Below are 21,084 nucleotides of genomic sequence, written 5' to 3' on the forward strand. Positions count from 1 at the left end.
TCTTAAACACTGGTGCGATCTGCGCAGTTTTCCAATCTCGGAGGAGAAAATCGCTGACAGAAATTTCTCGAACAGAGTAGAGTGCAAGGGAAATCAGTATACGATACGTGCGCTGTGGAATGGTTTTCTTGACCTGCGGCCACGTAGAGCCCTTCCAGTGAGTGGAGGTGGGCTGGGCGTCAGAGCTCGTTCCAGGTAGCGACCGCAGCTGCGGGTATAAAGCGCGGGGCGGTGCCAGCCATCGCCAGTCCACGGCTGACCGCGCCATGGCCACCTCCTGCACTCCGAGGATCGCCGTCCTGCTCCTGCTGCTGCTGCTGCTGGCTGCCGCCACGGCGCGCCCAGAGCACAAGGGTGAGTCTGTCGCCGAGACGCGCCTCAGCTTCATACATTCCGCTTAATGGACGTACCATTTCGCGGCTAAGATCATTCACGTTCAGCAGTATTTTGTAACTTTAACTCCATTTCACATAACACAAGGCTTCTATAGATGATTCATTCGTATTCAGAGCTTGATTTTAGCCAAAGTACTACACATACAAATATGACTGATGCATGAATAGAACCGTATAATCACAGAGATCGCATTTTGCACTCTACAAATGTTCTCTGAGTGACTCTTGAAAGCTGACAGTTCTTAAAAGAAACTGTCATGCAATATAAAATGACTTTTGTCTTAATAATATAAATATTTATATATGTGTTTGGGGAGAGAGAGAGATAGGTTGATTTTTGATTTAGATTTTTACTATAAGTCGTAACTGGTACCTGAATTTTGGTTGCTGTCTCCTTGAATGATCAGCTTCTCCACCAGTTGCTGACGTATCATAATTTGGAGGAAGTTATTGGGTTGGGTTGTTTTGGGGAATGGAGACCAGTCAGCGAGGTCATCCGTCTCATCGGATTAGCGAATGACGGGGAAGGAAGTCGGCAGTGCCCTTTGAAAGGAACCATCCCGGCATTTGCCTGGAGCGATTTAGGGAAATCACGGAAAACCTTAATCAGGATGGCCGGACGCGGGATTGAACCGTCGTCCTCTCGAATGCGAGTCCAGTGTGTTACCACTGCCCCACCTCGCTCGGTGAAGTTATTGTTCTTTAAGGTTTAAAATACGACTCTGTTAGTTACTTGGCCGTATTGCGGATAGCTTTGGGCCCAAGTTTTCGTAGCTTTTCATACCTTTTCAGACCACTGTTGTAAGTAGATAAGGAGATTGCTTGGGCACACAGACTTCCTTCATACTACACGTCCTGCTACATCAAAATTGGTCAGTGTAGTTGAGCACCATACTATTGTACAAGAACATAATCCAATCACTGTAATTAAGAAATTATGAGACGTTGTTACTTATTGAATGAAAACTACAGAGAATGCATTTCTTTTCTTGTATATTAGTGAACTTTGTACACTTACAATTCTGTGGATTGATAGACGGCGACGACATGAAGTTCACCTCCTTTTCCAAAAACGAGATATCTCTATTCTTCACGTCCTGAAAATTTGTATTCATAAGTGTTTGGCAACTCTTACACATACTTTACTCGGTTTTATCACTAACATATCAATTTTCATTAAATGTAACAATACGTTCTGAGCGACTGCCTAGCAACACGCCCTCTTTCCACAAATACACTTTAACAGTCCTCTTTTTTTTTAAATAAATCAATTGTTTTTTTTTTTTTTTTTTTAATCCATACTCAAAGATTCACAACTACTATAGTTGCGGAAATTGCGCGCTAAAGAGTTTCTTGCTGTCCAGCTGCGCTTAACTTTACTTCAAGTATTTTTTGTATAGACATTACTGAGCTTCTCAGAATAAAATCAGGCACAAATTAGTTAAAAAACAGCAGTGAGGCACACATAACATTACACCCTCTGGTCACACGACATGTTTCCATGCTGTAGTGAGGTTCGTATAGCAACATCCTATCAACGTGTTGGGGCATTCTCTGATCTTTTTCCGTGTTCTTGGCAGTGGGTGTACTTAAACAGGATCCTTAATGTACCCCTGAACGAAAAAGTCGCAAGGTGTTAGGTTAAGGCGACCCTGGGAGGACAACGGAACACAGGCACATCATCTTCGCTACTATGTTCGCTACAGCAGTGTCGAAATCTTCAACTTTTGTAGTCCTGTCTTCCTCAGTTGCGTGTAATATTACGGTATATTGATAATTTTTACTTATGGACAGTCTGACAGCAACTGAATAGAACACAATTTTAGTGCCATACGCGTTTCGCCTTTATTTTCTGCAAGGCATCATCAGTGGCAGGTTGCGTGGACAGTTCCTTACACATTACGCTCCTGTTGCATTTTTGGTGTTGCTCTTCTTCTTATGAATGCCAGTTTAAGGCTTTTTTCCCCACATTCCACAGCACTATGAACTGAACGCTTGTTTCAATACGTATTCATTTCATAGTGCTATGGAATGTGGGGAAAAAGCCGTAAATTGACATTCATAAGAAGAAGAACCACACCAAAAATGCAACAGGAGTGTAATATGTAGGAAATTGTCCACGCAACCTGCCACTGATGATGCCTTGCAGAAAATAAAGGCGAAACGCGTATGGCACTAAAATTGTGTTTTATTCAGTTGTTGTCAGACTGTCCATAAGTAAAAATTATCAATATACATCAGTGTGAAAGTACATCGTTTTGGAAGTAACGAACATCGGTGCTCCACTGAGGGGGTGCCCCGACCTGTTGGAGGATGGAAATCTCGGAAACAGCTGTCACTGTCAGTTGTGGAAACAAGCACAACTGCAACGTATCAGGGTAAGAGATATCTTCCCAGTCTTCTCAAGAAGAAAAGCGGCCCATACAGCTTCGTCTGTCACATTCCACGGAAAACATTAACCTTCGGCGAATTTTGTTCCCGCGCCACAATTTCAGGATGATCTTCAGTTCCCCATGCTCTTACAATGTGGCGATTAACTTTTGCAGATAAAAGGAAGGTAGCTTCTTCTCTGAATATCAGCTTCGAGGTGAAATGTTAATCCTCAAGGGCTTCCTGCATTGTGGGGGAGAAACTAAAGGAGCCGGCTATTATCTTTCGGTAGCAGACCGCACAGTTTGAAATGCAACCGCCGCCGCATAACTTTCCAATTTGTTTCCTGCGGTCTTCCAAATCTGAGACTTCCGTGGACCGTTGATCTTTTTGCACTGCGTACGAACTTTTCCTCATCCTCCTCACAGCTGACACACTCTATCGACTGGAACTTTTGTGTTTAAGGACACAACTTGTATCTGTAAATTGTCGATATCAAAGTACAATCCTCTACTTACATGGTGATCCTTCTCCATATTTCCTTCTGAATGCATACTGCACTGTTATAAAAGAGAAACATCCGCATATTCTAACATACAAAAACTTGCCGCTATTTTGTCAAGGAACTACACTCTCACAAAGCAAACTCGGTATTTAAGGTTATACTCATGCATCAGTCATATCTTTGTATGTAATACTTTGGAAAATGTAACATTTTCAAAACGAGTGAATCGTTTATAGTAGCGCCGCAAAAAACGCATTTCGGAATACAGTGTTCGCACCATCCGATTGTCGACACTCAGCTCAATTGGTAAAGTACTGAAAGCTCAGACAACAGATTTCAATCACTCATAAAATGAATACACACTGTACAGCGGATCCTAGCTTTACATTAAAATCTTCCTCTTCTGCCAGGACGCAAGAAGCTCCAACTGGACACTCTCGATCCCCACAGATGATGAACACACGATGACCTGGTACGTGATTACGGTCTGTGGTGTGATTTTAATGTAAGTCGAGGACCCATAGTCTACTGTACTTTTCTGTTTGTTTTGTGAACACTGCAAGTATTTTTCAAAGACAAAATAAATTTCGTGTAACCAATTACGCTGCTATGGGTATTCTTTTATTTGAAATATAGGCCTATCAGGTTATCTGTAACAGAACATTTTATAAATTTTGGTACGTTTGTTGTATGACATATGAGTTACTTATGGATGATATTATGTTAGCCTTGTTCAATTTTACACTTTCTATTAGTTTTTCCATTTTAATTTTTATGCGTATAGGACGCAATATATTCCCCATGATATTGCATGACATAATGAAAATTGCATAGTGCAAATGTTGTTAGAGTTTTTAGTGTTTTAATCGTGATCTCTGACTGTCGACAAACTGATGATGATATTGCCTCTCGAAACGTGTTTCTTATGTGAAGTGGTATTAAAGTGATTGAATCTAGCAATTATCGACGATAAAGTATAACAACATCCACCTAAAATTCGAAAAATGGATAAAAACATTAAATCATCCACTGTTCTCTGTATTTCTTTATTGTGTTTTATTATATTGGATTCATTTGCCACTTTGTCCGATATGAATTATATAGTTACGTACCGCCTAGCCTCTGAGTTGGAACTAAGAAAACTATAAAGTATTTCGTTGGTCCTCTATAGGTATGGTTCTGGGAACATAAGATTCTTGTGTGTTAATAATACACAGAAGACACAAAATAACTTTTCAAATTTTCTTTATATTCTTATTTTTATTGCAACATAACTTGACTCCGAGTAAACAGTTGCATTTTTGCTTCTCTTATGCTACTGTTAAACGCGGCACATTGTGGTAATACTGATCACTTCGCACTGTAATGGCGATATGGCGGATATTTGATAATGGCGGACCAGGTAACAAACAGTGTCCTGTTGCTTTCACTGACGAACTAGAACTAACTTCACCGGCATCGCCTCCTTCATCGAAAAGAAGGAGACCAAAAAAGAAAAGAAAGAAAGAATTGCTGTGCGGGGTAGCCGCGCGGTCTGGGGCGCCTTCTCACGGTTCGCGCGGCCGCCCCCGTCGGAGGTTCGAGTCCTCCATGCGTAAGTTAGTTTAATTAGTGTGTAGGACTGGGGACGATGGTCCCATAGAACCTTACCACAAATTGAAAAAAAAAGAATTCGTAGGGAGTATCAAGAATCGTTTCCCTACTTTAACGGTGGTAGTAAAATATATTTAATATTCAGACATTGACATGTTTTGTTGCTACACAGATATTATACAGTCCAACAATTATCACTACCTTGATAATTTTCCAGCTTTGTAAAGTATGTAATGTGAAATGAGATAGGTTACGTCATGCCGCGAGATTATACAGCGCAACATGAAAGTATTGTAAGCTGACGATTTAATAAAAACTGCCATAGTACTACTTTATATTCAGGAATTATTTAATATTACAAAATAATAGCTAGAGATAAATATGAACGTCACTACCAATGAGTGTCGTAATTCGCAGATCTACATAGCACATGAAGTTACGATCGATTTCTTATTACACGTCTAGTCCGCTGAGGAGAATTCGAAAAATTATATCTGCATCTGTTCTCCTCAGACCATCTTACGATGTGTGGCGGAGGGCGGAGTACTTCGACTACTACTATCATAACCCCCATCACCACCACGACCTTTCCCTGTTTTCCCTCAACACAATCTCCAATTTCTGTGATTTTTTGCTGTTGTCATTTCGTCACGTGACGGGAAATAATGATTCCCGACTCTTGCTGGAATACACCCTCTCGGAATTTCAAAGGTAAACCTCTCCATGATACACAATGGCTGTCTTGTAGCGCACATGCCAACGTAACCTTTAAAACAATGTTTTGACAAATCGATCCATGCCACATTCTGTAGTCTCACTTTTACAACTCAAGAACATTGAGGTGGGTGATATCTTCCTATTCCTAGAGAAAAGTAGGAATTTCAAATTTGCAATAACGTCGTCAGAAGGAAGCCACTGATATTGCAAAAAGTGGTCCGCGCTACACATTGTGACCATCCCCGTCTCTATCACCTTAGCAGTGCAAACAATATCAAATAAGGACCCTGTACCTTATGTCAAAGGTGTCAACGATGCCGGCCAGAGTGGTCGAGGGGTTAAAGGCGCTACAGTCTGGAACCGCGCGACCGCTACGGTCGCAGGTTCGAATCCTGCCTCGGGCATGGATGTGTGTGATGTCCTTAGGTTAGTTAGGTTTAAATAGTTCTAAGTTCTAGGGGACTGATGACCTCAGAAGATAAGTCCCATAGTCCTCAGAGCCATTTGAACTATTTCTTCCCCCCCCCCCCCCCCCCACCGCCCCACCCTCAGCGCTCTCTCTCTCTCCCTCCCACTCCCTCTCTCTCTCTCTCTCTCTCTCTTTCCTTACACCACCCAGTGGTATTTTAGATCCAATAAAATCTAAGAAATTTGACATCGGTGGTCTTATGGCACCGTTAAAATCTACGGAAGTACCAATTATACAGCTAACTCTAATACACTGAAGTGACAAAAGTCATGGGATACATCCTAACATTGTGTCGAACCTTGTTTTTCCAGATGTAGTGCAGCAGCTCGACGTGGCAAGGACTCAACAAATTCTCAAATAACTTACGGTTTTGCTACCGGGAGATGTGGTCGACCACCACCAATATTTCGACAGGAGCACACCCTGCCATTCTCAAGGCAGAACTGGCAGGGTATGCTCCTGTCGAAATATCGATGGTGGTCGACCACATCACCCGGTAGCAAACCCGTAAGTTATCTGAACATTCAATTCGCCGGGAAAAGTTAAGGTCTCACTCAACAAATTGGTGGAAGTCCCCTGCAGAAATATTGAGCCGTGCTGCACCTTTAGCCGTCCATGATTGTGGTGCAGGATTTTGTGGACGAACTGAGCTCTCGATTGTGTCGCATAAATGTTCGACGGGATTCAAGTCGGGCGATGTGGAGGACTAAAGCATTCACACGACTTATCCAGAATGTGCTTCAAACCAGTCGTGAACAAATGCGACCCGGTGACATGACATCGTTGTTTGTCAACATGAAGTCCATGAATGGTTGCAGATGATCTCCAAGTAATCAAACATAACCATTTCCAGTCAATGATCAGTTCCGTCGGACCAGAAGACCCAGGTCTTCCGCGTAATCACAGTCAATACCATTAAGGAGCCACCTCCAGCTGGCACAGTGCGTTGTTGACAAGTTGGGCCCCTGGCTTTGCAGCGTTTGCTCCATACGCGAACTCTATCATCAGCTCTTATCAACTGAAATCTGGACTGATCTGACCAAGCCACGGTATTCCAGTCGTCCATGGTCCAATCGATATGGTCACGAGGCGCTGCAGGCGATGTCGCGTTGTTAGCAAAGGCACTCGCGTCAGTCGGCAGCTGCCATAGACCATTATAGCCAGATTTCGTCCACTGTCCTAACGGATGTCGTATGTCCCACAAAGTTTCATGTGGTTACTTTGCGCAGTGTTGCTTGTCTGTTAGCACTGACGACTTTACGCAAATGCCGCTGCTCTCGGTCGTCAAGTGCAGGCCGTCGGTCACCACATTATCCGTGGTGAGAGGAAACGCCTGACATTTGGTATTTTCAACACGCTCTTGACGCTGTGGATCTCGGAATATTGAATTTTCTAACGATTTCCGCAATGCTCCCACCTACAAAAGTCTGTTCAAACTCTGTTAATTCATGTCGTGAGGCAATAATCACATGAATCACCTGAGTACAAATGACAGCTTGCTAATACTCTGCAATTTAATACCTTGCATATGCGATACTACTGCCATCTGGATATGTGCATATCGCTATCCTATTACTTTTGTCACCTTATTGTATTAACCCTCATACTTCGCTTGCACCAGCACATCAGCCTAACCTTACATCTGCACTATTTTCACATCTTATCCCAATGAAACTGTAACTACCTTTTCCCTTCCTGAACAGGAAACCCACCCAGAGATCCTCCAGTCCTCTCAGCTCTAACAAAACACTCCTCTCCATATTGGGACTCCACTTCACCACGTCATATCCTCCCCCTCCCCCCCCCCCCCTCGCTGCCGCTCCACCCATCCTCCCCAAACGCTTGGCCAACGGCTCTCTCCCTGTTCCATCGTACATCCTTTCCAAAACACTCTTCCTCCAACAACCCTCCTCACGTAACGGTCATCTATTCTAATTTCAGTGAAGTTAAGTGCTTCATTTCTATCTTTTATAGATATTATTTTAAAAAATATCATAATTTAAATAAATCTTAAAAACTTTAGAAACAAAAATATTTCATATTTTTAATGTTTTTCTAAAGTACGTGTATTTTATAAATGCTCTCCGCCGAAACAGAGCAATGTTGCGCTGCCATCCGGTTCTCGCCTTGGTGGATGATGGAATAAAACATAAACAACATTAAAAACATTTTATTCAACGGCCTTTCCTGCAATGGTGACACAGGTGCCTTTCAGATCGCCGAAGTTTAGCGCTATCGGGCTTGGGTCGCACATGGGTGGGTGACCGTCCGGGTCTGCTGAGCACTGTCGGCAAGCAGGGTGCACTCAGCCCTTTTGTGGCCAACTGAAGAGCTACCTGACTGAGAAGTTCCTGCTCTGGTCACGAAAGCTGACAACGGCCGGGACACCGGTGCACTAACCACAAGGACCCTCCATGTCCGCATCCAGTGACGCCTAACGGCTGAGGATGACCCGGCAGCCGGTCGGTAGTTTTGGGCCTTCCGAGGCCTGTTCGAACGGACCTTAATTTTTAAGTGTTTCAGAACGTGAGGCAGCACTACACTCAGAAAGAGTTTATTGAAAATACAGTAACTAATTTCATTGCAGAGAAGATATTTTTTTCAATCATGTAAACAAAGCTAGTGAGACACGTTTCTTGTGGAAATCAGTTGATTTCAAAATATGCTAGTGTTCTGGAAAGTGTTTTATTGTGTTTCCCACTGTGGTTAAATAATGCAGTACCGGCTACGTCTAAGCTAATCGTGGTTGCTGTTGTTTCATTAAACATCCACTGAACATATTAATAGTGTCTGATGCAACTGAATATTTCTGTGGAGTGGAGCGCTGGTCTCGGACGTCATACAGCGGCGTACGGCGAGGCAGCATGAACTGCTACAGAAAGAGTGCCGGCGCGTGCAGTCGAGGTTACGCAAAGGCCAGGCTTTGACGCTGCTGTGGTGTTGTGTTGTTGCAGGCGGAGTCAAGGGCGTGAAAGGCATCGCGGCTGGCGTCGGACGTCCCTCAGGCAGCGGGTCCCTATCTGGTGACGGTAAGTGCCTGCTTATAGGCAGCCACAATTCGTGACGCCTGAATGGAACGGCAAAGAACAGAAAAAAACGAATTTTATCCTTCGTATCCACATCGTTGTAGCGTTTGTATATTCTTGTTGCCATCTGTAACAGAATGTATGAAATCGAGATCTCGCTCTCTCTCTCTCTCTCTCTCTCTCTCTCTCTCTCTGTGTCTATCTATGTACCTACCTATCTCTCTAACGTCCGAAACCGGTCGCGTAAGAATTTTTTGTTGGAGCACCTGGAGCTGCCATTCAATAAAACTAGTACTGACAGTCGTCGATGCACTGTGTGTTAGCAGCAATGATGGGCTAAATAATAATACATGTAGAGCTGCACGACGTCGGTATTCCAGCCTGTTATTTCAGTGAGTGTCTTATAGACAGACAGACCCTCAATGGTCTTTTTTATGATGAAAAGGAGTTACATTTGTCGCGGAACCTGATCTCGCAGAACATATTGGTGTTGTGAAAACTTTCTACACTAACATCGAGAACCTGTGCGTGATGTGCAGATCCGAGTCCGAAGTGCAATTAGTTCGACACATACTTTAGGGCCGATCTTTGTCCACCAAATGCTAATTTATAGTGGCTTTGTGACAAACATATTAAATCTTCTAAATTTCTTAAAATCCACGAGCTTTCGGCCAATTGCTCCTCGGCCATTGTCAAGTGCCGATTGTTGTGTGACTGCTGCTGACGTCCTTACACAGCCGCGCTGACTTCTTTGACGTCACTGGTGCTCACTCCAGAGTCATTTGCGGTAATATTTTCGTTGCGCAGCCACCGCGCCGCCTTCAGACATCCCATGCCCAGGTCTCAAGCTCTGCTTACCTGCAGGTCGCCGCGTAGGGTAGCCGAGTTGACTAGGGCGCCTTGCCACGGTTCGCGGGACTCTCCCCGTCGGAGCTTCGAATCTTCTCTCGGACATGGATGTGTGTGCTGCCCTTAGCGTAAGTTAGTTTAAGTTAGGTTAAGTAGTGCGTAAGCCTAGGGACCGATGACGTCAGCAATTTGGTCCCATAGAACGTTACCACAAATTTCCAGTTTCCAGTAGGCCGCGGGCATTATTGAAGGTGTTGCGACAAATTTTATACCGATTCCTGCTTTGTGACAACACATTAATAAAGCCGGAAACCTGCCGTTAAGCACAGGTTTGGAGCCAGTGATAGAAAGGTTGAAGCGGGCGGGGCGGAATTGAACACATTTCCAATACGACTATGACAGTTTTCCGATGTGTTTTTGATGATAGGAACTATCCTATTTCACGATCAGTTTCTCCATCATGCACAGACGTCAATATTCAGGTGTTGTACAACAACAATGCGTGACAGCTGGTCAGTCGATGCAGTACAGGTAATCTGGAAATTTCAGATTCAGTTAGTGCGCATTTCTGCGAGCAAACGCTGCTGAGGTGTTAAAATATGCAAAGGTTTTCCAAGCCCACTTCTAATTGGTCTCCTTTATTCTTGTCACACAAACCGAACAACGGCCCGGCCTGTCAGGTGGAGATCGCAGTCGCAGTGTACCTGCGGCGATATTTATTCCCGCGGAACCCAGGAAGCAGCGCTTGCGTCGAACGTGAACGAGGTACTGGCAGAAGTAATGCTGTGAGGACGGGGCGTCAGTCGTGCTTGGGTAGCTCAGTTGGTAGAGCACTTGGCCACGAAAGACAAAGGTCCCGAGTTCGAGTCTCGGTCCGACACACAGTTTTAATCTGCCAGGAAGTTTTGTGAAACACCATGTTGTTATTCAGGCTTGCTACAGGATGTGCCTCGTAAACACGAAGACGCTTGCGAGTTAACGCCCAATCTGACACCAGCACATTTCCATTCGACCTTAATCCTTCAGAATGAATTTCCATGAAACCACCTAAAGCAGGTATTATTAATGGAAGGACTTTTCATTCACTACATTTAAAAGGATTTTACAGTCTTCATAACAGGTTGAAATTATGTCAGTATCTGACTGGATCTTAGTAGTATAGCTCTCTGGCATGACACATGACCAAATATTACCGCATAAAATACAAAATCGCTGAGGCCAGAATTATTATTTTTTGCCATGCTGTTAATATGCAACAAAAAGAGCAGAGGAGCTGTTACGTATTCTCGATGTTTCTCTACTCGAACAGCCTGTACTCTGCCTTCCAACAAAGTCGGAATTCATTAGCGAGAATTGTGTACTGAGTCCTAAGATTTTTAAATCTGAAGTTTTCCAAACTTCACCCATTCGAAAAAGTCGGCTTGTACTTTCCATCGAGCGACAGTCAATGACCCATAGCAAATCATTGCCAAGAACATTAGCTCAAGTGTACGCGCCGACGTCACAAGCAGAAGATGAAGAGGCAAAGAACGGGTAATTTAGTATGCAAGGGTCGTCCGTATCAAAGACTTGGGATCCTATATTAGATCCAAGTTTAACATAACTTTGGAAGACTTGCCGTTACATAAGTCAGAAGGAATAGATAAAGGGTGTTCGGAATTTCTAAAAAAAATTGGAAGAGATGGCAACTAGCGAATTTTCAAGTTGCTCTCTAGGATCTACGAAGCGGTAGATATACCATCAGACTGCCAGAAAAATACACACAATTCCAAAGACAGCAAGGACCGGTAAGTGCGAGAACTATCGCACAGTCGACTTAACAGCTCGTGCATCCAAATTGCAGGCATCAATAATACAAAGAATAATGGAAAATAGTATTGGAGACCAGTTAAATGCCGATCAGTTTAGCTATCAGAAAGGTAAAAGCACCAAAGAAGCAGTGTTGATAATGAAAGAAAAAGAAAAAGAGACACGTTGATAGTATCTTCAACCCAGAAAAAGGTTTCGACAATGTAAATTCGTGCAATTTCGAAATACTGAAGAGAGAAGAGCAACTTACAAGGAAAGATGGTAACGTACAATATGTACAAGAACCAAGAGGTAATGATGAGAATGGAAGACCAAAGATGGAGTGTTCGGATTGAAAAGGGTGTAACACAAGGATCCAGCCTTTCTTCCGTGCTGTTTAGCACGTACGCTAAGGAAGCAACGGCGGAAATAAAAGAAAGGTTCATGAGTGGTATTGAAATTCAGAGCGAAAAAATAGCAACGATAAGATTTGCTGATGCTGTAAAAGTGGCGAAGAATTATAGGAGGTGTTGAATGGTATGAATAGACTAATGCTTGGAAAAGCAAGACCAAAGAAATGAGGAGTATCAGAAATGGGATTAGCACTAGCTTGACACTAGAATTTGGTGACCCGTAAGTAGGCGAATTTTGTAGCCTTGGAAACAAAATAACACGTGACTGACGAAGTAAGGAGGACACGAAATGCAGAATAGTGCAACGAAGGAGACTGTCCTGGCCAAAACAAGTCCACTAGTATCAAACATCACCCTTACTTTGACAACGAAATTTGTGAGGCCGTTCGTTTGGAACACAGCATCGTATAAAGGTGAATGATGGGTTGAGGGAAATCAGAAAAGAAGAGAAGCGGTGCGTTTAAAATTTGGTGCTATAGAAGGATGTTGAAAATTAGGTGGAATAATAAGGTGAGAATAGAGGAAGTTCTTCGCAGAGTCGGTGAAGAAAAGAACATTGACAAGAAGAAGGGAGAGGATGATAAAACAACAGTTATTAACTTTTATGGTACTAGAAGGGCCGGGTAAAAACTGTTATGGAAGACAGAGGCATAAATGTATCAGAAAACTTATTCCAACATACAAAAGCTTGTCGCTATTTTCTCAACTGTGGGCCCAAAGCAACCTCGGTGAGTTTACGGCCCTATTCACGCATCATTCACATCTATACATGTAATATTTCGAAAAGTGTAGCACTTTGAAAACGATTGAATCATTTATAGTAGCGTTGCAGAATAACGCATTTCGGAAGACAACGTTCGCACCGTCAAACACTCAGCTCATTTGATTAACGCCCTGAAAACTCTAACAACACATTCCTAGCACTCATAAAATAAAAACACGTTGGACAATGCATCCCCGCCTTACGTTAAAATCGTCCGCTTCTGTCAGGACAAACTAAATTTTCTAAAACCAGTTACGCTGCTATGGGTATTTTTTATTTGAACTTTAGGCTTGTTTCAGATATACAGCCGTCATCAGGTTATCTGTAATGGAACGTTTTATAAATTTTGGTACGTTTGTTGCATAACAAGAGTTGTTTATGGATAATATCATACTTTGTACTAATTTTGCCATTTTACTATTCGTATAAGGCGCAAAATGTCCTCCATTATATTGTATGACATACAGCAAATTGCATACTTCAAATATTTTTAAAGCTTTTAGTGTGGGTGTCGACAAGCTGATCATGACATTGCCTCTCAAAATGTGTTTTTTATATTAAAGCGATTGAATGCTAGCAATTATTGACGATGAAGCATAGCATCATCAACCTCACATTCGAAGAATGGATAATAATATTAAATCATCCACTATTCATTATATTTTTGTTGTGTTTCATTGTTTTTGGATTCATTTGCTACTTTATCTATTTTATTTGTCCCACATAAATTATATGGTAATGTACCGCCTAACCTTTGAATTTGAACTAAGAATACAACAAAAATAAAAAATTTCGTTGGTAGTCCGTAGATATGGTTCTGGGAACAGAAGATACTTTTGTGTTAATAACACACAGAAGACACAAAATAACTTTTCAAACTGTTGTAAGGTACAATCGCTATTTTGAGACGAAAAGGTTGGCATAAGAGAGAAGTTGCTGATAGGCCGCATCAAATCAGTCACAAGACTGATGACTTAAAATAAGAGGCCGACAACGGTATACACTTACTGACGGTGTTTACTTTTCTCCGCTGTGTGGCACAGGCGCGTGGGCGGGCTCTGGCAGTTCCTCCAAGTCGTCGTCGTCCTCGTGGTCGTCGGGCGGAGGCTCCGGCAGCGCCAGCGGCAGCCAGTCGGGCAGCAGCTCCTCCTCCTTCGGCACTGGAGGCTCAGGTTCCGGCTCCAGCAGCAACGCCGGCTCCTCCTCCTCCGCGGGCTCCCTGGGAGGCGCCGGCGGCTCAGCCTCTGGAAGCCACAGCGGCAGCCACGCCGGATCTGCGTCCGGGTCAGGTGAGAGTTTACTCCAGTACAAAACCTTACGGCTCCACTGGCTTGCAGAGTGCCAAATGTGAGCGAACTGCCCAAAGCTCTTTGCTGACGTCCTCGCCCACAGTTGGACAGTAGAACTAGGATGTGCAGCGCCTCCCCGTACTGAAGTTCTGTCGCTGAGGTACTGACCTCTGTACAGGAACGGTGCTGGCAGCCTTCTAACCGTCAATTTTTCCTACCTACGTTTATTTCTCTCTGTCTACGTACAAACATAGCTGATTCTAAGACGTTTTCGCTTGAAAATTTCTTAATGTTCAATTATCAGGAATACGGCACAATTTCTATACCAGTCACTAAATAAGAAGTCACTAACCAATAAACCAGCAGTACATAGCAAAGAACAGAAAATATAACTACAAAAGAATGTACGAGAGTATGAAATTAAAAAAGTATTTTCAAAGTTAAACAGCTGAAATACACATCATGAACACCTTGTTGATCAGACATATAAAGTCTGTATGTAACAAACAAAGACGTCATGACAAACTGACCAGCTAGAATACGATAGCCAGAAAGACAATTTAAGCCACCAGAGGGCGGTGATGAACACAGAAGTAGTGCCACGTAGCGGAAAAAGCATAATTTTTTTTCTTTTTGATAAAAAAAATGTAGCATATAAAATTAACCTTTTACAAAACTTTACAAAGTGCGAATAATAAAATGAACGAAGAAAATAAATTTACAGTTGTATAGAAAATTTCACCGACAAGAAAGAGATACATATAAAACGACAAATAAACAGAATAAACATTCCATAGCAGCTACCTAAATTCAAACATTCATCCAAAATTACACAAGTAAAAAAATTTAGGAAGACAGCTTAATAAGGTACAAAAAGTAATAATGAAAGCACGTGTAAGAGAGGGTATAGATTAGGTGAGGGAGATCGTGCAAGTAAAACTAATTAAAAGACAAAATAAATAACGTAATAATAAAAGACTATAGGACCACAAAGCAACATAGAGGGCGTCATGTAATTTCCAAAAGCATTAGACTTAGCGGTAACAATCTTTTCAGTACATGCGCATTAATTACAACAATAGACGTCAAGGATGCTGTGCACTGGAACCCTCAAGAAGTACGCATAACAAAACTGATATTGGGAACAGCTGCATAGAGGTAGAGGTATAAAGAAAGGGATAATACATGCGGAAACGCTTGAAATTACACGTCCAATATTTCACGGAATATTTAAAAGAACTACTTGCGTCTAGACGACAGCTGTTCGTTCAGAATTAAAGTTGAGCTGCGCGACTGGTGTATAAAGTTTCTAATTCCTCCAATATATCCGACTCACGCCCTTTTGGTTGAACATGGAGTATCAGCAGTCCTCTCTCTATCGCAACATAAGCTGCCTGTCTGGTGTGTTAAACTATGTTCCTGGTCATCGCGTTCCAGCTAGTCAGTCAGTCTGCCGTGACAGCCTGTCTGTTACAGAGTGTCTTCATATATCTTATTACCAAGATGTTCACGATGTGTATTTCAGCTGTTTAATGTTGACTGTACTTGTAGTTTCATACCCTTGCACATTTTCATAGTTACATTTTCTGTTATTTGTTATGTATTTCTGGTTTGCAGGCCATCTGAGATCGGGTTCTACCTGGAATGGGTCAAGTAAAGTGACTGGTTTATTAGCTGGTGGCTTCACACTTAGCGACCAATATAGGAATTTTGTAGTACTCCTACTGATTTGCAACATGGTCGCATTCTTCCTATGTAACCGTGTGTCACAACTGTAAGTGTAAAAGGCTGCAATCAGATGAAACCAGAAACAGTAGATAATAGCCCAAGGTCCACCACACCTCCACGTGGCAGGGAACGGTGGACGTGCAGCCGGAGGCAGCCACACACGAGCTGTCGTGAAGGCGCCGGTTAAGAGACCAGACAGTAGCTTTCCGGTCATCTTTAAATTATAAGGGCCACTCAAATGAAAACGAGACAAATGAAAAACAGCAAATAAACTGTTAATTATTTCGAAAGTAATCACCATATCTGTTAATACATTTATCCCACTGTCAGAAAAAACGGTCAATGCCTTGATGGAAAGATGTTTGCGATTGTCTACAGAACCATGATTGTACACAGGAGTGCACCTTTTCGCCGGAAGCAAATTGACTTCAGGACTCCAGAAATATTGAACGCACATGAGAGAGATCGGGATTCTATGGAGGATGTGTAAAGGCTACCCAGCGAAACTTCCGCAGCACAGTCGAAATAACCCTGGAAATATGTGGGCAGGCATTATCCTGCAACAGAAAGATGCCGTCCGTCAACATTACCGGCCATTGTTAGTTGATAGCCGGTTTCAGTATTTTCGAAGCATTCACGAGCGCTCGCCTTCTTGTTGCTTCGACTATACTGCAGACTTTTCGCTGGGAAGTACTTACACATCAACCACAAAGTCCCGATATCTCTTCATGCGATTTTCATATTTTTGGAGTCCTGAAGGAAAACATTCGTGGCTGTCGATTTGTTTTGGACGAAGAGGTGCACGCTTGGGTACAATCACAGTTCGTAGGCAACAGCAAACATGTTTGCATGAAAGCACTGACCGTCCTGTCTGTTAGTGGGATAAATGTATCAACATTTATGGCGACAGCTCTTGAAATAATAAACAGTTGAGTTACTTTTTCCATCTGACTCATTTTAATTTGACTGTCTCTTACACTAGGTAGACGTCTTTGAATTGCAAAATAGTGGAAAAAGATCGTTCCACATTTCTGAGGTAACCGGAACTTCTGTGCCTCACTTCTAGACATTACGAGCCGTCACCCCTGTCTTCTCGTGGTTACCACTAAAAGTTGATGTGATAACAGTAGAGATACCTGTATTGGTCTCTGCTACTCGAAGAGATTTTGGAAGGAAACCGTAATCACCTGTGTACTATCACAAATTAAAGACAGCTACACAAGCAGAGCTAGCTGAGGCTAGGAGAGTCGTGAAATGTAAACATCAACATGACACTTACCGGGAATCGACCGTTACAGATTTGACACAACTGTCGTGACGCAGATTGAACTGTCTGTTCAGAAAACATGATGTTTCAAGGGTTAGTATCTCTTTTGTTTACCTTCCTCCGAGGTGGAGACCAAACCTGTTTCACACATTTACAAATGCAGCACGAACTATACACGGAGCGCTAATCTCCGTAAGGTGTCTCCTCTAGGGCATGTCCCTTGTTTCCCGTTTTATGGTGAAAATGATATTAAGAATTGGCACCCGTGTGGCGCTTGGTGGGGACACGTTGACTGTTGCTATTTTTCCTTCGACGGCGTGAGCATCCCCCGCTTGTATGCCAGTACTCAGCATTCCTAAACCTAAAGGACGGGAGTGTTACGAATTTGCAGTAGCGGAATCTAGCAAACATGCTGCCGTGGCAGGTCTAACACAACCATATCACCAGAAACCTCGAAGTGGTCAGTCCGGCACCCAGGTCGTGTTGTCTAAGGATAAAAGCGGAACAACAGTGACAGCTTCTGTGGTTTTACTGTTTGCCCATCAGTGTGGGCCAGCGCATCTAGTTTCGCCTCTCGGTTTCCTCCAAGTTAAAAATGGTGGCAGTTGTAAGCCACGACAGTATATCTTTGACAATGCAGATGTCTATTAACGGACAAACTTATGTTTTCTACTCATCTGTTCATTCTAAAGTGAAACATTTTATGTGAAGCATTATGTACATAATCAAGAATCTAACACTGTATTTTTCCAACCTCTGATCACAGAGGGTTCATTTGGTGGAGGAGACCAAACAGCAAGGTGATCGGTCTCATCGGCTTGGGGAAGGAAGTCGGCCATGCCCTTTCAGAGGAACCATCCCGGCATTTGCGTGGACCGATTTAGGGAAATCACGGAAAATCTAAATCAGGATGGCCGGACGCGGGATTGAACCGTCGTCCTCCCGAATGCGAGTCCAGTGCGCTAACCACTGCGCCAACTCGCTCTGTCTTCTGGTCACAGAAATGGTATCAGAACCGGTTTTGACTTCTAGAAAATCAGCATCATATGGCCCTTTTAAAAACACTGGAAATAATGAAATACTAAGAAACTTTATAACAAACTTAATAAAACTTCCACCTACATCTACACGCATTTCAATACGTTACGTAGTACTTGTGTCACATACAACTGAGAACTGACGACACAGAGAGAGAAGCTCACTGTCTGAACGTATTCTGATCGGTGAAACAGAAGACTACAGTTAATTGGGAAAAAGTATAGTTCTTGTACCTTTCAAAATGGTAACATTAACTTGAAAATATTAATATAACTGATTCGCCTCGATGGACGATGGATCCACCACATTCAGAGTGGATGCACATTTACGTCCGATATCTCTAAGCAGCGAGCATGAAGGACATGGAGAGGGACAGCGGATAGGTGGCACTCGGTGGGAATGTAGATCGGCCGAAAGGCGTGCCTAGATAATCCGCGCAGTTGCGATAAACCCGGTGTCTCCGTGACGCAGTGGTTAACACAACTACCCTATCAAGTGCAAAATCACGGGTCCGAACCCCTGCCCGGCACACATTTTCACTCTCCGCTGCTGATGCCGCAAAAAGTCCTCGTGCAGCTGATATCTATAATCTCTTCCCTTTCCTTCTCTTTGTCCCCTGTCTTCCTTCATTTTACATAATCAAAATACAAAATTGATTTTGAGTGGGATATATTCGTCTCAAAGAAAATAACTGACCGAAATTACGTAACTACTAGTGTAGGTAGTTCGACACTCACGTGAAGACACAGCAAGTGCAAACCGTCAGAAAAAGAAATTCTAACAAAAGAAAAAAGAAAAAGACAGGGAAGACACACCATGACAGATTAAAAATTCTTTAAAATATGGAGATTTTTGTTATTTTCATAACTGATGTGTCGTGGTTTTTTAGTGAGGTTCTTCAAGTGTCTCTAAATGCACTCTTTATAAATGTAATGCTATCTAACAGGATGGCAATGTATCATTACATACGTCTTGTGAATTCACAAACATCGTGGAGAGCTGATCATCTAGAAGTGAAGTTATACATACACTGAAGAGCCAAGGAAACTGGTGCTCCTGCGTTATATCGTGTAGGTCCACTGCGATCACGCAAAAGTGATGCAACACGACGTGGCATAGAATCGCGTAATATCTTAAGTAGTGCTGGAGGGAACTGACATCATGAATCTCAAATGACTGTCCATAAATCCATAAGAGTACGAGGGATTGGAGATCTCTTCTGAACAGCACGTGCAAGGCATCCCCTGTACGCTAGATGTTCTCAATAATATTCATGTCTGGAGAGATTGGTGGCCAGCGAAAGTGTTTAACCTCAGAAGAGTTCCTGAAGCCACTCTCTAGCAATTCTGGAATTGCCCAAGTCCTTCGGAATGCGCAATGGACATGAATGGATGCAGTTGATCAAAAAGGGTGCTTGCGTACATGTCGTATCTAGATGTGTCACGGGGTCCCATACTACTCCAATTGCACACGCCCCACACCATTACAGAGCCTCCACCAGCTTGAAAATTCTCCTGTTGATATGCAGGATACCATGGATTCATGAGGTTGTCTCCATACCCGCACACGTCCTTCCGCTCCATACAATTTGAAACGAGACTCGTCCGACCAGGCAATATGTTTCCAGTCATCAATAGCCCAATGTCGGGGTTGACGGGCGTAAAGCTTTGTGTCGTGCAGTCGTCGAGGGTGGGCCTTCGGCACCGAAAACCCATATCGACTATGTTTCGTTGAATGATTCACAAGCTGATACTTTTTGATGGCCCAACATCGAAATCTGCAGCAATTTGCTGAAGGCTTGCACTTCTGTCATGTTGAACGATTCTCTTCAGTCGTCGTTGGTCCCGTTCTTACAGGACACTGGTGAAATGGTCGTACGGGAAAATCCCCACTTCATCGCTACCTCGGAGATGATGTACCCCATCGTTCGTGCGCCGACTGTTAACACCACGTTCAAACTCACTTAAATCTTGACAACCTGCCATTGTAGCAGCAGAAACTCATCTAACAACTGCGCCAAAAACATGTTGTCTTATGTAGGCATTGTCGACCCCAGCGCCGTATTCTCTTTTCGTATTTCTGTTCAAATGACTCTGAGCACTATGGGACTTAACATCTATGGTCATCAGTCCCCTAGAACTTAGAACTACTTAAACCTAACTAACCTAAGGACATCACACAACACCCAGTCATCACGAGCCAGAGAAACATATTTCTGTATTTGAATACGCGTACGTATCTTTGGCGCTTCAGTGTATTTGTTCTATCGTATTCTTCCTCTTTTGTTTTTATTGATTAGCAAATGTTGGCGGGGAATATTGATGGCCGTGTGGTAACCACTGAAATCCGTCCTCTGTGGGAGTCAAGAGGTCTGAAGAAAGCAATGCGGTAAAAATTAATGTTTCTTGTACATCCAATTAAACAACATCAATATTGTACATCTGAGTAGCATCAACATAGCCCAGTTTTATACTTACTGGCGGTTTATACGTTAGTAGCCACAGAATTAAAAAATATAAGTTCCATAATATGTACTTTTCCAGAAGACAGACAACTCACTACCACGTTTCTGATCATAGTTTGCCGACGCTCTCGATGTAAGTTTCATTCTTTCACTGGTCACAGTGTTACAGAATAAATCGAGAAATTTAGTCTCAACTACGAGTCTCTTTAGGACAGTTTCACATAAAACTTTTTAATTTGGCAACAAGGTCGTATAATGTGGATTAATTAAGAATTAGGGAGCACATTGCGGGTTGGTTAAACGTAGTGAACAGTAATATTTCGAGCATATTTTACTGTCGTAAGTTCAAAATATTTACATTTACCTATCGCTGTGGTCGTATTTATTTCGTAGATAGAAAGAATTTTAAT

General features: G+C 42.8%; 1 protein-coding gene across 1 annotated transcript in view; it reads left to right on the plus strand.

Annotated features, from left to right (window-relative positions):
• Positions 1–266: 266 nt before the first annotated feature.
• LOC124551039 (uncharacterized PE-PGRS family protein PE_PGRS54-like) overlaps positions 267–21,084 on the plus strand; it is a 76,757-nt gene continuing 55,939 nt past the window's right edge. Inside the window, exons 1-3 of the mRNA XM_047125941.1 lie at positions 267–354; positions 9,004–9,078; positions 13,932–14,177. Of these exons, the coding sequence (XP_046981897.1) occupies positions 267–354; positions 9,004–9,078; positions 13,932–14,177 (409 nt within the window). The remainder of the gene's footprint in view (positions 355–9,003; positions 9,079–13,931; positions 14,178–21,084) is intronic.

The sequence above is a fragment of the Schistocerca americana genome, chromosome 1 (genome assembly GCF_021461395.2).
Source record: "Schistocerca americana isolate TAMUIC-IGC-003095 chromosome 1, iqSchAmer2.1, whole genome shotgun sequence".
Lineage (NCBI taxonomy): Eukaryota > Metazoa > Arthropoda > Insecta > Orthoptera > Acrididae > Schistocerca > Schistocerca americana.